This window comes from Plectrocnemia conspersa, unplaced genomic scaffold (assembly GCF_051122295.1).
Source record: "Plectrocnemia conspersa isolate PC_06_02 unplaced genomic scaffold, ASM5112229v1 ptg000008l, whole genome shotgun sequence".
Lineage (NCBI taxonomy): Eukaryota > Metazoa > Arthropoda > Insecta > Trichoptera > Polycentropodidae > Plectrocnemia > Plectrocnemia conspersa.
Window position 1 is genome coordinate 14,269,636 of NW_028277172.1, and position 13,901 is coordinate 14,283,536.

The following is a 13,901-nucleotide window of genomic DNA, read 5'->3' on the forward strand; positions in this document are numbered from 1 at the left end:
CTCATAAACAAACTTTTTCATGAACTCATCCTATAATTTGAAATTGAATAAGAAATAAAACGAACTAAGAATATCTTATTATTAATTTATTATTTCTCATTTAACAACACATATTTTCATAATTTTTGTACAGAAACTTATTACATAAGAGTGTATGAATATAATTTTATCTTAACTTTGCCACAATATATTATTTTGCCAAAAATTCAATCATCATCAATACAATGTAGAAAAAAATTCAAAATAAGAACGTACATATATGTTACATATGTATGTTTACAACCAATTTTTCGTAAATTACACTATATAAAAAAAATCATTGTGCGGAGAACTTGCGCGATTGACTCCGGGCAAAGGATTGACTAATAAAAAAAGACAAAAATGAACCGCTCTTTACATCATGTGGAGGGTTCCATTTAATTTTATTTAATAAATAATCAACAGAAAACAATAGTTTAGTTTTAAACGTAACTCGACGTATTACATAGTATATTTACACTTTCCGTAAAAATTTACAATAATAAAATATCAATAAACGAAACAGTGAATTATTCACATTTAACTCGCGTCCAACTAAATCACAGTTTTATACGACTACCATTGCACACGTTATATAAATTATTCAATTCGTTAATATTTGGTTATAAGCACCTAATAATTTACCTACTGTACACGCCTCATGCGGGCGGAGCCCTTCGCCGAGACAACAATCCTTATTTACGTTTCAAAACAAGTCTTCGATTATGACTAGACATGTGTACAATAAAAACAAAACAGAAAACAAATTTATTTCAAGTTTTTATTATTACGATACGTTCACTTATCGGACTACCGAGCGATCGTGTCTCAACAATATTAATAAACGTATGAATTAAAAAACTTGATTATTAAGTACTTAATAAATAATCACATTTTTGTATATACATCATATAACAAATGGTCAGATTTGGCAATATTTCATATACACATATATTTATGGTAAAATTTAATTAGCGCGTAACTATCGGAATGGATATATAAAATAAAAGAATTTTTTTTTACAAAAAATATAAATAAATCCCACATTATTGAGCGATATAAAATATATTAAATATATGGAACATTTGGCTTTTCTAATCTATAATAATGTATGTATACATTTACCATTCAGTCGACGATAATAAATATTAACAGTAAATAAAATAGATACAAACTAAATATTTATAGAATAATTTCACTTTTTTCCCTTATACGGTAACTTCATAAATACTCTCATATATATTATACACTTTGTACACATAATTAATTATAATATCTTATAAATTAACTCTTTGGAGATGCAAAAGTTGAGAATACAAAACGGTTCGGCTGCTGGAGCTGTCAGATAATACATTTTATGATACAATTTAATATCTCGTTATGGTTACGAGTTATAAGTGTGCATATGTGGCTTCGAGAATGTTTGCGATCATTTATATTATGATTATTGAGTCACTGAGTTTGAAAAGCTGTTATAACAACAATCTATTCATAGGACAATCAAGTCGTCCATACACAATATGTTATAACAGGCGTTAGCACAAAACGTTCCAGAGTGCAACAGTCAATTTGTTTTTATTCATTAAAATTATTTATACAATCATTATCAAGCAAAATGTGGTCGGCGAAAGAAAAAGCTTGATGATGATTTGTCAATATTATTGATCTTTATCCGAATATTATTGCTATAGCAGGATTTAAAACTCAAACTCAATCATCATTTACATAATTTTAACCCTTTAGTTACCATTCAATGATACGTCGAAAATGATCAATTCCAAAAATTGATTTGACTTTTATTCGTTAATAGCGAGTGATAAGCATATCAAAACACACTGATGCTTATGAATGCAGGTTTCTTAACACTTTAACTGATTAAAAATACTATCGTTGAGTGGGAAGTAAAGGATTAAAAGACCCATACATACACACATTTAGATGACAAACAAAGAAACGATACAAATTTATATTAACTATCCGAATTGACAACATTTAAAATGATATACTTTATGCAACATTACAATATTACACTAAATTGAATCTTCGTATCGTGTATGCAGATATACAATGTTTATATATATAGTAATGAAAATAGGTGCGTATCTCACAGATGTCCTTCAATATACAATTACAAAAAAGAAAACGTGTATTTTGACACAAAATACCACTAAATTAACTATTAGTCGTATGGCGGCGGAGTGCCGCTCTCGTGTGAGCCGACAGCTACGTCGCCAACCGATCCTTATATCGGCGTAGGCAAGACGGTAAAGTCCTGCAGTGCGGACTTGACCGTTTCGTAGATGGGTCGGTTTTCTTCCGCACAGTAGCCGTCTGGGGCGCACAGGGTCTGGAGCTTGCTCAGGTAACTGTCGAAGTTCTCGTGACCGGGCTTTTCGGGCGCTCCGCCCCCGCCCCCACCGCCACCGCCTCCGGGTATGCGGACGTGCTCTAACAGCGTTATCACGTTGTTTCGGAGGCTTTCGTAATACTCGTTTAGATTGTTACTGCGGTGCGATATGAGCTGGTTTTCCTATTAAATGGCAAAAAGATTAGTATGATTTGTCATAATATACTGTGTATGATCTGTCTAATTTTAATAACTATTTTTCCTCCCCCCCCCCCTTGAAGTGGAAAAGCATAAATTTTTTTAATAATTCTGTACAATGTTTTTACATATAAATTTCGGCAACAAACGGGTTAAAACCATAATAATTTATTCGAACTTTCTTTAAAAGTACATAAAAAGTTCAAATATTTATTTACCATTAATAAATTGTGAAAATTTATTTGCAAGAAAAAACATGCTGATTTTCTGGTACAAAGAGGGTTTAGAATAAATCTCGAATTAAAATTTTTAATTAAAAATAAATCAATTGATTTAAAATTAAGTCAAGCAAAAATAAAAAGATTTATGAATCAACCTAATATAATATACTCCAATTGTTTATATATCCAAACTTTCATTTAATCTATAGGCGTTAGATAATTAAAAAAAAAATTGTACTAACCCTCTCGCCATTGCTCAAATGCGACTCCATCGCATTGATATCCGACTTGAGACGCATCATCTGAGACTCGACTCGAGCGTTCTCTCTTTGCAGCTCGGTGATCTCCGCCTCCAGCGTGATCAGATCCTCTCCGCCTCCGGGAGGCTGCATTCCCATTTCCATACCTGCAATTTCAAAAATAAAACACACCTTTAGAAAGCACACTTCTAGAGTGTTATAGCTTTAGAAAATCATATTTGATTAAAAGAAAAGATATTCCCGAGGCCCCGCTGCTCCTTACCCGCGTAAGGTTTGGAATACAGGGGCGTCATCTCCTCGGGATACTTGGGCTTCTTGCCTGTCTGGCCGGCGGCCGGGCATCCCGAGAGCGAGCGGTGCGTGAGGAAGGAGCCGTTGATGTGGCCGGTGCCGTCGCAGCCGGGCGTCGGGCAATTGACGCCCTCGAATTTCATGGCAGTGGCTGCAGCGACGGCGGCCTTGTGCTGTTCAACAGTGCCGCCGCTCTCCAGCACCCTCATCTTGTTTCGGTTAGCAATCGGGCATCCTGATGCGCTGTTGCGTTAAAACGACACAGATTAGTGAATGAAATTTTAAATATTTTTCATAGTAAAGTTAGATAGTTAACTACTGTAACACTTAGTCGTCGAATTAGGGTAAAAAAAGTTGTTTCAATGTTCAATGTATTTGAATTTTTGATCCTTTTTTCCATTTAAATGCAGTTTAAAGCTATAATTATCACTATATTATTGTTTATTTGATGCAATAACTTACTGTTATATTCATTTTGTACTACAATAATAAAGTATCGACAATATTTTTTCCTCAAGATTTCATATCTAATTACAATTCACTAATATTGTAAAAAAATATATATTAGAAATAATTTTAAATAGTATTTACATTCAAATAAATCGTTGAACATTGAATTCCCAGCGACGCCAATTTGACGAGAACAAAATTCAATTCTACGGAGTGCAAATCTCAACTCTACCGTAACTCAGTCAAATTCGAACCCACCTTCTGTGCGATAAAAATTTCCCAGTTGCATGACCTGATCCGTCGCAGCCCGGAATCGGGCATCTGTGTTAGCATGTGTACAAGAGCAAATCGAAATAAGTGAATAGGGTTTATACGGACAAAGTAAGGAAAAACTGTTTGTTAGTGGAGTATTATAGATAAAAAGCAGCGAAGTTCTCGTATGTATGATCTTAGTTTAAAAAGCGATCGAGTAGCGTTACTAACCGCAGCGGCTCAGAGTCCTGTCCGTCCCGGGGCTTGCTCTTTGGTTTGTTGGCGCGGGGGCAACCGGAGAGGCTGCGGTGCGACGAGTAGTTGCCCGTGACGTGGCCGGAGCCGTCGCATCCAGGCGTCGGGCATTTCAACTCTTGCGAGTGCGCCTGCAGTTGTGAACGGTCCGCTCGGGGGCATCCCGACAGGCTGGTTGGAAAATTACACGTCGTACATTAATCGTAATGCTTCGGACTTCCTCTTAGGCATATCGGGGTGGTATGAGCTGACAAAAATGAATGTAAAACATAACACAACACAAAGCGTCGGCATGCGTCTTCGGCGATCTTGCATATGTTATTTCCAAACACGCGTCATTGCTCAATGTAAAATGTAATAATCGTATCGTATTATGAGTGCAAAAGTAAAGGCAGCATATTTTCGATCATAAAAATACCAGTCTGTGCTGTTAGATAATTAAAACGTTAACATTCTAGTCTATATATTTTGAAGCTATAATAAAAGATTTGCCTTTACTTGTAAATCTTCACATAGGAGTTAAGAGTTTTTGTTACACTGAAGAGTCGTTATTTATGAATTATGTTTATACAGATAGCATTAGGAGTGACAACGCACAACACACATACTCGCACACGCACACACAAGCAATCCATCCAACAAAGACCCTAAAAGCGCGGCACAGGACGCCTCCCGGCGGCGGGGACAGCTGCGTTGCCAATGGTCGTCACCGTCGTCGTCGTTCTAATTTTGATCGCATCCTGCCGTCCGCGGGGCGCTCCGCTCTCGCGCTTCGAGGGCTTGCCTTCTGTGAGTGGCGTAGTTTCCGGAGACGTGGCCCGTTCCGTCGCAGCTGGTCGTCGGGCATTGTATCAGCTCCTTGTGGTCTCGTCCCCGATAACCGAACGCGGGTCCGACCGCCGGTGCGCCCCGTCGCGCAGAACTACACAATACTTTGAATTACTTTTCAACGTTGCATCGATTGGCAAAAGGCAGCCATACAAAAGTTTGCTTCCGACTGAACGTGCACTTTGTCAATTGGTAAATATTACAAATAAACGTATCATGGTCAAATGAAAAAAAAATAGATTAGTGTGACAGTAATTTTTCTAATTTACAAGTTAAAGAAATAATATAGTAAGAAAATACGGATTCAATGTGGATATTGAACTGTCTCTATTGTAAACCAGAATAATAAGTTACATTGATTTTTGTCGTTTAATCGATTTCATAAGAATATTGATATTACACTGACCGACAGACGTCAGTCATTAGCAAGAGTTTGCTTGCAACTGAATATGCGCTTTATCTATTGCAGTATATATAATAGTATATTAAATATTAACGAGTCACGGTCAGATAAAATAGAATAAATAGATTTCATAACTAAATTTCAAATGTTGTTGATATTCTGATTATTGTAGTGAATTTGTGTCAGTAGGTTATTATTCTTTGCTTCAAAAGTCCATAATTTGTTTTTTCTCATATTCTCTTTTGCTAAAAAATGAATTTAATTTGTGCGATTAAGTATTTTTCCAATTACTATTTTACTTTGGAATGTAAGAGAAAGTATGTAGCGATACACATGAAATCGAATGGGAAAGATTATAGTAAAATTACTTTAATCATGTTACTACTAAGATATTTTGTATTAAGCTTTGAGTTACTGAAGTTTTGATTACAATAAAAATACTCCCTACAGCAAAGGGGCTGTCCAGAAAAAAATTCAACGCAGACCTTAAAACCATCCTCATTCAAAATGTTTGTCTTGTTTGTCAAAATGAGGGGAGACAAACATTTTTAAAAGCATAATTTCGGTTTCTTTTGTGTATTCGTAAGTAAAAGTATATGGGATGTAACAGTTATTGATTACAAGATAATTGCTGTAGTTTTGGTCAGATTTTCAACAAACTCTTCATTAACATTAACGTTAAGATTTTTTTATAGTCATTGTAAAAGCAATTTTTGCCAGAAATTTAAAGTCAAAAGACATGTCAGTGTGTATTTTCGCATTTAGTACAGCCAGTTAAAATGGTTACATTCTATGTTATAAAGAAGCATAATTGGAGCTACAACTTTTAAAACCAAATTGTGTGTTGGCATTCCAGATGGTTTCAAAGACTTTAGGTGCTCAGTACTGTATCAAAATATTTATATCTACTATTGAACACTAATTGTTATTTTTGTTCGGTTACCATAACGACGAATACAAAGTAGCATTTTAACGAAATGATCAACGTTTCCCTGTCCAAAAATGACTTTATCATAATTTAAACAAAACTATGACCATATGCAAGATTTTAAGTTTCTATCTGAAACACCGTGAAACTTGATATAATATACATAAAAATTAAAATTCTTTTCTGTTATCGGGGGTGAAAATTATTCTAAAAAAATGTATTCATTTGTTTATCACTGTACTGATAGTAAGCACCCCATGAATAACTCTGCAAAAAATGTCATTTATAATTGAATATAAATAAACAATTTTTTAGAATAAATTTCACCACCCATATTAGGAATTTACCAATATTTATTTTGTTTCATATTTAAACTGACAAAATGCACGTATTTAAAGTTAAGAATCTGGTCTATATCGAGACATAAAAGTTTTGGTACTTGTTGCCACGCTCAAAAACCACCAGTTGTTACTCCCCCAATGCGTTTCCCGTGATTAGCGTGGTCTTACTGTTGTGCGCATGCGCCTGCTAGGCAATCAGCATTCGCGCGTTTATGAGCTAATTATATATAATAAAAAATAATATAAACATATTGCATAGTTATCAAATTTGACAGTTGCGAAACGTCCATTTGCTGTTCAAACCCAAACCTAACCTAAACGAATAGATTGGTTAATTTGTTAAGGTTAGGTTTGAACAGCACGTAAAACGCAGTGGGTAGTAATAATGAGTGGTTTTTGAACGTGGCGCCATGCTAACTAACAAGTTGCAAAGTTTTTGATAATACTATTGACTTCTTTTGATTACCACGATAGTTCTCAAACAATTGACTTTTTTTTAATGGCGGCTATTAAAAATAGTTATAACTAAGCAAAAACTCAAAATATATATTTATATAGAAAGTTCATGCTATTTTCGTTTAATTTTATTTACTTTGCTTTATTCGCGTAATAGGTAAAAATATGAAATATTGTGCCTGTTTCATGAAAACGGCAGCAAATATTTGTTTTTTAGATATGGCATCACTGCGTATATACGCGCTCATTTACGAATCTAACTAGACAACTAGGACGATTCGCACCGCCGCGGCAAGTCTCTCAAGTTTCAGCGCTCTATAAATAGGGCAGCGCCATTTTCAACTTTTCATCGGCGCGGTGCGCCGCGCGTTATCTAACGAACGATGCGCATGCGCGCTAACTTTCAACAACCGAACTATTATAGTACATCGTGTTCGAAGTTTGAAATTTGCTAAAGCGAGGGGTGACACTGCGCATGCGCAACAACCCCACGAAACTACGAGAGTCCGATAAACTTTTCGATCGATCCGCGTTGCTTTCGCGCTCGCACGCATACGCTCACGCACGACACGTTCGCTTCGATGACTTTTTCGAAACTTTTCAAAAACTTTTTTTCATCGCGCAAAACTTACGCGTATTTGTTGTAATGGTGGTGCATGTCGGGTGTGTGTTCGCGAAACAAGGTTCGCAAGTCGCCGCCGACAGCGACACTCATCCTGCGGCAACGGTCGCGCTCGTACTGAACTTTGTGTGTATGCGGACGATCTGATAATTCATGAGCGCTCGCTAAACTTTCGCGCGCTCCGATGTAACGAGCGTGTGTCACATACGCGCATCGTTTTATTTTTGTCATACGGAAACGATCGATGATCAAATCCTAATTAGTGGTTCATGCTCGCTTTTTATAACAAAACTATCAAACAATTCTTGCAAGTTCATGGTCGCATTTTACACGTTTCAGCCTCTATGATTATCGATTAATAAATTCAAATAATTCAAGATGGCGGGTCAGATTTGTTTGTGTCCATTTTATAATCGAGTCGTCGAGCTTTAAAACGCGTTATAATTAACTTTTATAATTAACGTTTCATAACTTTTTCAATTCACAAAACGTCATCATACATATTATAATATTATGACGAAAATTTAACCGAGCAGTGAGAAATTTCACAATATTTACCGTTGTAGTTTCAAAACTTCAATTCATCCCGTGGGCACAATAAATTAGCAGTGGAACTAAATAATAAGTGAGGCATTTCTCTGAATTGAAGGAAATCGAACCTATCCATTTATGGAAATTGGAACGAAGAGTCCTATATTTCACCGATCGTGTTAAAACGATAAAGGAAGTTGACGCATGATTCAAGATACCACATAAGGAAGTGAACCGAGTAAGAAAAATGACGTAAACATATTGTCGTTTACTAATTTATCTGGAATTCTAAAAATTCTCTAGAGTTTCCAGAAGTTTTCGAGCAATAAAACTTAGTTTAGTGGATTAGAGTGTTAAACTCATTTTCGACCAAAATTTCAATCAAATGTGTATTCAAATTTGGCTTCTATTTTTCATTAGAGTTTTGTTTCACAGATGTGCAAAAAAAATATCTCGGTAATGATTCACTTCATAAAACTTTGTATTTTTGTTATAATTTATAAAAAAGTGCAGGTCTATTTGAAAATTTCTAAATATTTCGAGATTACGTTTATGTCAATTTATTTATTCTTGCCTTGCGGTCTTCGATTATCACGGATAACGAATGACGAAAGGACGGTTAAATGGCCTTTCAAAACTAAAATATCGTGTGATTGTAGTTGGTAAGAAAATGCTCAAGAAATCATATACTTTTCTCTCTCTGATTTAAATATATTTTTAATTAATTTATAGTAATAATATCATCATTTTAGTTGGGATGTCAACGATAGCAGATTTTGCACGTTAACGACTCATACTCTTTCGCGACCTATGACGATGAGTCGAGCGTTTAGTCGCGGGGTCGACGTTCTGTACGCATTTGGAAGCGGACTCATTTTAATTTTAGCCTTCTTGAACGGCTTCCGTACTGTTATAAAAAAGAGTGCACCGAGTGCACTTGACCGAAACTAGACGTTGTTAGCACGGCGCACCGTGAGATTATAATTAGCACTAATTTAGTTTCAGTTGGCACCGTTCTGGGTTCTGAGTTACGTTGCGAAACGTTCAATAAAACATGGGTCTTTAGATGTGGGTATAAACAGCTGCTGCAGTGTTGAAAGACATTAACCGACGGTTTAAAAATGATTTCTTCCAAATTCGTCCATTATCTATTCCACGATATGTACTTTAGCGTTAGTATTTGATATGATATTGAAGTGTCAATACGCAAAATACCTGATTGTTGAATAATATAATTCAACCGGTGATGTAACTTACCGGTATGACTAACCAGATTGACTTTCCAATTGCGAGAGTTGTCAACTGATAAAAGCAACGACAGTTGCTGTGTGTAGCATTAACCGGAAGTTTAGGTATTTACATACATATGTAAGTTTAGTAAATCAAGTGGACGACGAAAGGCGAAACTTGTATGATAAATAAATTGGAGGAAAATATTGACTCTTAGTCATAAGGACCGGCTCGTGGATTTTTGGACAGATTCAAGACGCCTAAAAATAAGTGAGAACTGCTTTTTTTAATATAATACACAATACAATATAAAAATAGAGTACTAACATTTGTAAAATTATGAAAATTAAAAAAAGTTGAATATTACAAAAGTTTTTAACTTTTGATAAAATGAATTAGTCTAGCTTTTATTTTAGCTAAATTCATCCGTAGAACATAATTATTGAGTGATTGGAGAATTTAATTTTCTATTGAAATTATTGCCAAGCATTTTATTTTTTCTTTACTCATGCTCAATCCTTTGGCAACTGAAACGGGTAAAGTCATTAGTATTATTAATACGATTAATACATTTCAAAATAATTATTCGAGGTTAGAGTTGTAAATTCATTTTAAAATTGATTTAAGTGCTTTAATTTTGCGAGATAACAATTTTTATTCCGTTTTAATTTACTTCGCATCTATGTATTTTTTTCATTTAAAACTTGCTACTTTTTCTAATAATATATACATTCTTCTTAAAATGTTCGTCCTCCATTTCAGTATATTACTTGATTTTATACAAAAATTCTAAAAGGTTCTGTAGTATTTTTAAATTATTCGAAACGCTTTTCAATCGAAAAAAATTCTGTTGAGAACAATACAAAAATTGTTTTAAATTATATTTTCGGATCAGAAGGATCGTGTGAAAATGGGCCGTCATCACAAAAGTTTTTTTGCTTTTTCGATTACGATTTTTTGGTTCAAGATCGTTTAAATCATCTCTCAAATCTGCACATATTACAAGGGTTTTTGCTTCTAAAACACATTTTTCGAATAAATCTTCCTAGTGGCGAGAAATTCTGTGGTTTTTGTGCATTGCGGTTACTGTAGATTCCACGTCACGTAAACAAATATTTCTGTAAGCACTGTTTTCCGAATCACCAATCCACAAATAAATTTAGAGTTGTCAAAATTTGATGCATTTGATTCTGCTGTTAAGCATATAAATCAATACTTCTCCAATTTAACAACTTTTTAAACCAGAAAAAATGCCTTTCAATCCGGTCTTCAAAGCACTCACAGCGTTTATATGACTATCCCACCTAATATTACTCAACGATTTCACCGTTAATTCACAACTCATAGTCTAAAACAATAGCCAACGTTTTTTCGATCCCGAAAAAAAATTGTAAATAGTGTGAATGGTTGAAAAAAATAAGTACAATTTCAATCGCTCATTTTATAGAATAAACAAGGACTAGATTTATAGAATGACAGACACATGAAATGAAAAACGCTCTTGGATTAATATATGCAATATGAGATTGTACACCGTTTCTTATATCTCGCATATTGTCTCCATTACTGTAGCCCTTGACCACGACGATTTTTCTATAAAGCTATTGACCATTATCGTTCCAGTCGCGTACTCAATATTTATGAATTCTATGAAACTCTCCTTAATTTCAACTTTTGAGTTGCAAACTTTGGATTCTTTTTCAATGTGCACATATCGCACAACAATCGACATTTGTTCTTTATTAATTTTATCAGGCGTACAATTATAGAAAAATACCAAGCATTTTACACAATTTCCAAGATTTTGTCTTTGATCAATGAGATGATTTCTTACTGGATATTTTTTCTCAAGTAATGCGTTTTGTATGGATATTTTATTGCCCGTTTCTCGTGTTTCTATGAATATCACCGGATCGTATTTTGAAAACATATCGATAATTTTAAGAAATCTACCATTATTATTGGTAAATAATTTATTAGAAGATCCTCTAAATGCAATATGATCTGAAGCTATGGTTAAAATAATTGTGTTACTCGTTTCAGTGTTCTACTTTACTTAAGTATAATTTATTCGATAAAGAATCAATAATTCATTTTTAGATCAATTCACTTTTCATAGATATTAAAATGTTGCTTGGATATTTCATGTCTTTTTAAAATAAGTAACATATGTTCCTAATGTAAATTCTTCAATGATAAATATTTTGCAGCATCCAATGAATTGTTTGAATCTTTAATGATGGAATATGCTGCATATATGTATAACGGAGAATAACATAAAATATTCCAAAAATTTATACCCACAGCGCCTTTGTGCACCGAGTACTTCACACACGCCACGAGCATGAGAAATATGATAATGGATAATAAATAAATAATAATTACATGACCAACCTCGAAATAAAAAAAATTAAACTGTATATCTGCATATATTTTAAATTTGTTATTAATAAAAAATAATAAATACTACCGTGCAGTGTGAAATTTTTGGGTATAATTACAACATTTATTGGATTAACATAAACTGATAATTTGTAAAAAAATAACATAGAATAATGTGCTGTTATTCCGGAATGTTTTGCTGATAAATTGATATTTTTATTAAATAAAATATTTTACGATTTTTTTTATTTTTTTCTGATAAATTAATATTATCGCAACTCTTTGGTTGCTAGACATTTTAGGATAACTGTCTAAATATCGATACACTGCATAATAAAATAATATTGTTACTTTCCCATTGACACATTCCCATACAGTCGACGATCAGGGATGTAGAGTCGTTTCCAAATTTATCGACTCCAACACCGAAATTAATAATTTAAATAAAATCAACATTTATTGAAATATAAATAAATCTAAATTAATCAATCGTTCAATATTAAATTTTGCTACGTCTATGATGTTTTCAAAATTTTAAATAATTTTTATTAAAAATATATAATTAATAATTTTAGCATTAAATTTAAAAATAATATAAAGAAAAAAAGTCGGTTGATATTTTACGAATACGACTCTACAACTGTGGCTTTTAACACATTCAAAATGTATCCAATTCTTCAATGAAGATATTGGATCTGGAAATCCTCGCCAAAGTAGGTGAGTCAATATATCGGATTTCGGCATGTGCAATGTTAACGTGAATTTGATAAGCATTTTTTTGTTTGAAAAACTATCATTATATATATAAAAAAATGTTTATAGTTAAATTGGATGCGCAGTGAGAATATTTTTTATTAATTTCACATGTACATATACACACTAAAATCATCAATATTTTAAATTTAAGGGAGATCTTTAGTCTAACCCCAACTGTATGTTCTGTATCCTTTGTAATTTGTGCGGCGATGTCTTACCGGACGCTCGCGCGGTCGCGAATTAGCTCTTTTGCACTATGATATACGTATAGAATAATACGAGGCGCGTCGGCATAAGGCTCTCTCGGCGCGCTCCCTGTCAATTAGGATAAGGTTGGCATTTTCGCTGCGAAGAGTAATTACTTTAATTAACAAAATGGGCCCACCCCTTCGTCGCCGAAGTCGGGAAGCGGCGGAGTTTTAGATGTGTTTAAAATGGATATTGCGAATGCGATTAGGACGGCGTAATAGAATAAGCCACCGGCGGCTGAGCGAGCGCCGGCGCCCCCCGGGGGCATTCCTGGCCGATGCAAGCAAATATTTGCCATTCCGTTCGTTTCGCAGAGTGAAGCGCGAGAAGCTCATTACGCGAGTGCTCGAGCGAATCCAGCTTGCCAGCGAATGCGGAGAGCACCAGCTTTTTATGTGTTAACACGACGAGCTGAGTCAATCTTGGTTTTATGTCTAGTTTCATTTGTGATTTGAAAGGCAAAGGATTTAGCTTAAATTATTGAATTTTAGTATCATAATCATTTAGCACACAGTGAAATCACTAACACCTAATCTATGTGTGCTAAGGTTGTCCAATAACTTTTTTTGTTTATATAATACTTTATTTGCCACATTTTTCTGTTTCATTTTAGTATTTCATTTTTGCATTATAATTGCGCTTCACACTAAAATGAACGGAGGTGCAAGTTGATCTCTGATTTCTCCTTTTTTACTAATTTAACTATGGCTGTATGCAACTTAGTTACAGATAGAAAAGCTCAGTAATGATTAAATTGCGTTCTAGGTCTGGACGTCTGATGGTTTTGAGCAAAGAGCGTTTATAAGTTCTCTCTAAGAATACAATCATCAAACAACGGGGATATTAGCGAACATACAATGTTTAAGCATCTGAATGCATATGG

At 34.2% G+C, this 13,901-nt stretch overlaps 1 protein-coding gene across 1 annotated transcript in view; it reads right to left on the minus strand.

Moving 5' to 3' along the window:
* Positions 1-71: 71 nt before the first annotated feature.
* The window catches only part of LOC148233092 (uncharacterized), a 535,519-nt gene continuing 521,689 nt past the window's right edge, over positions 72-13,901 (minus strand). The window contains exons 16-19 of the mRNA XM_088190536.1: positions 4,269-4,463; positions 3,307-3,578; positions 3,027-3,190; positions 72-2,548 (exon numbers count right to left, since the gene is read on the minus strand). Of these exons, the coding sequence (XP_088046662.1) occupies positions 2,261-2,548; positions 3,027-3,190; positions 3,307-3,578; positions 4,269-4,463 (919 nt within the window). The 3' untranslated portion in view covers positions 72-2,260. The remainder of the gene's footprint in view (positions 2,549-3,026; positions 3,191-3,306; positions 3,579-4,268; positions 4,464-13,901) is intronic.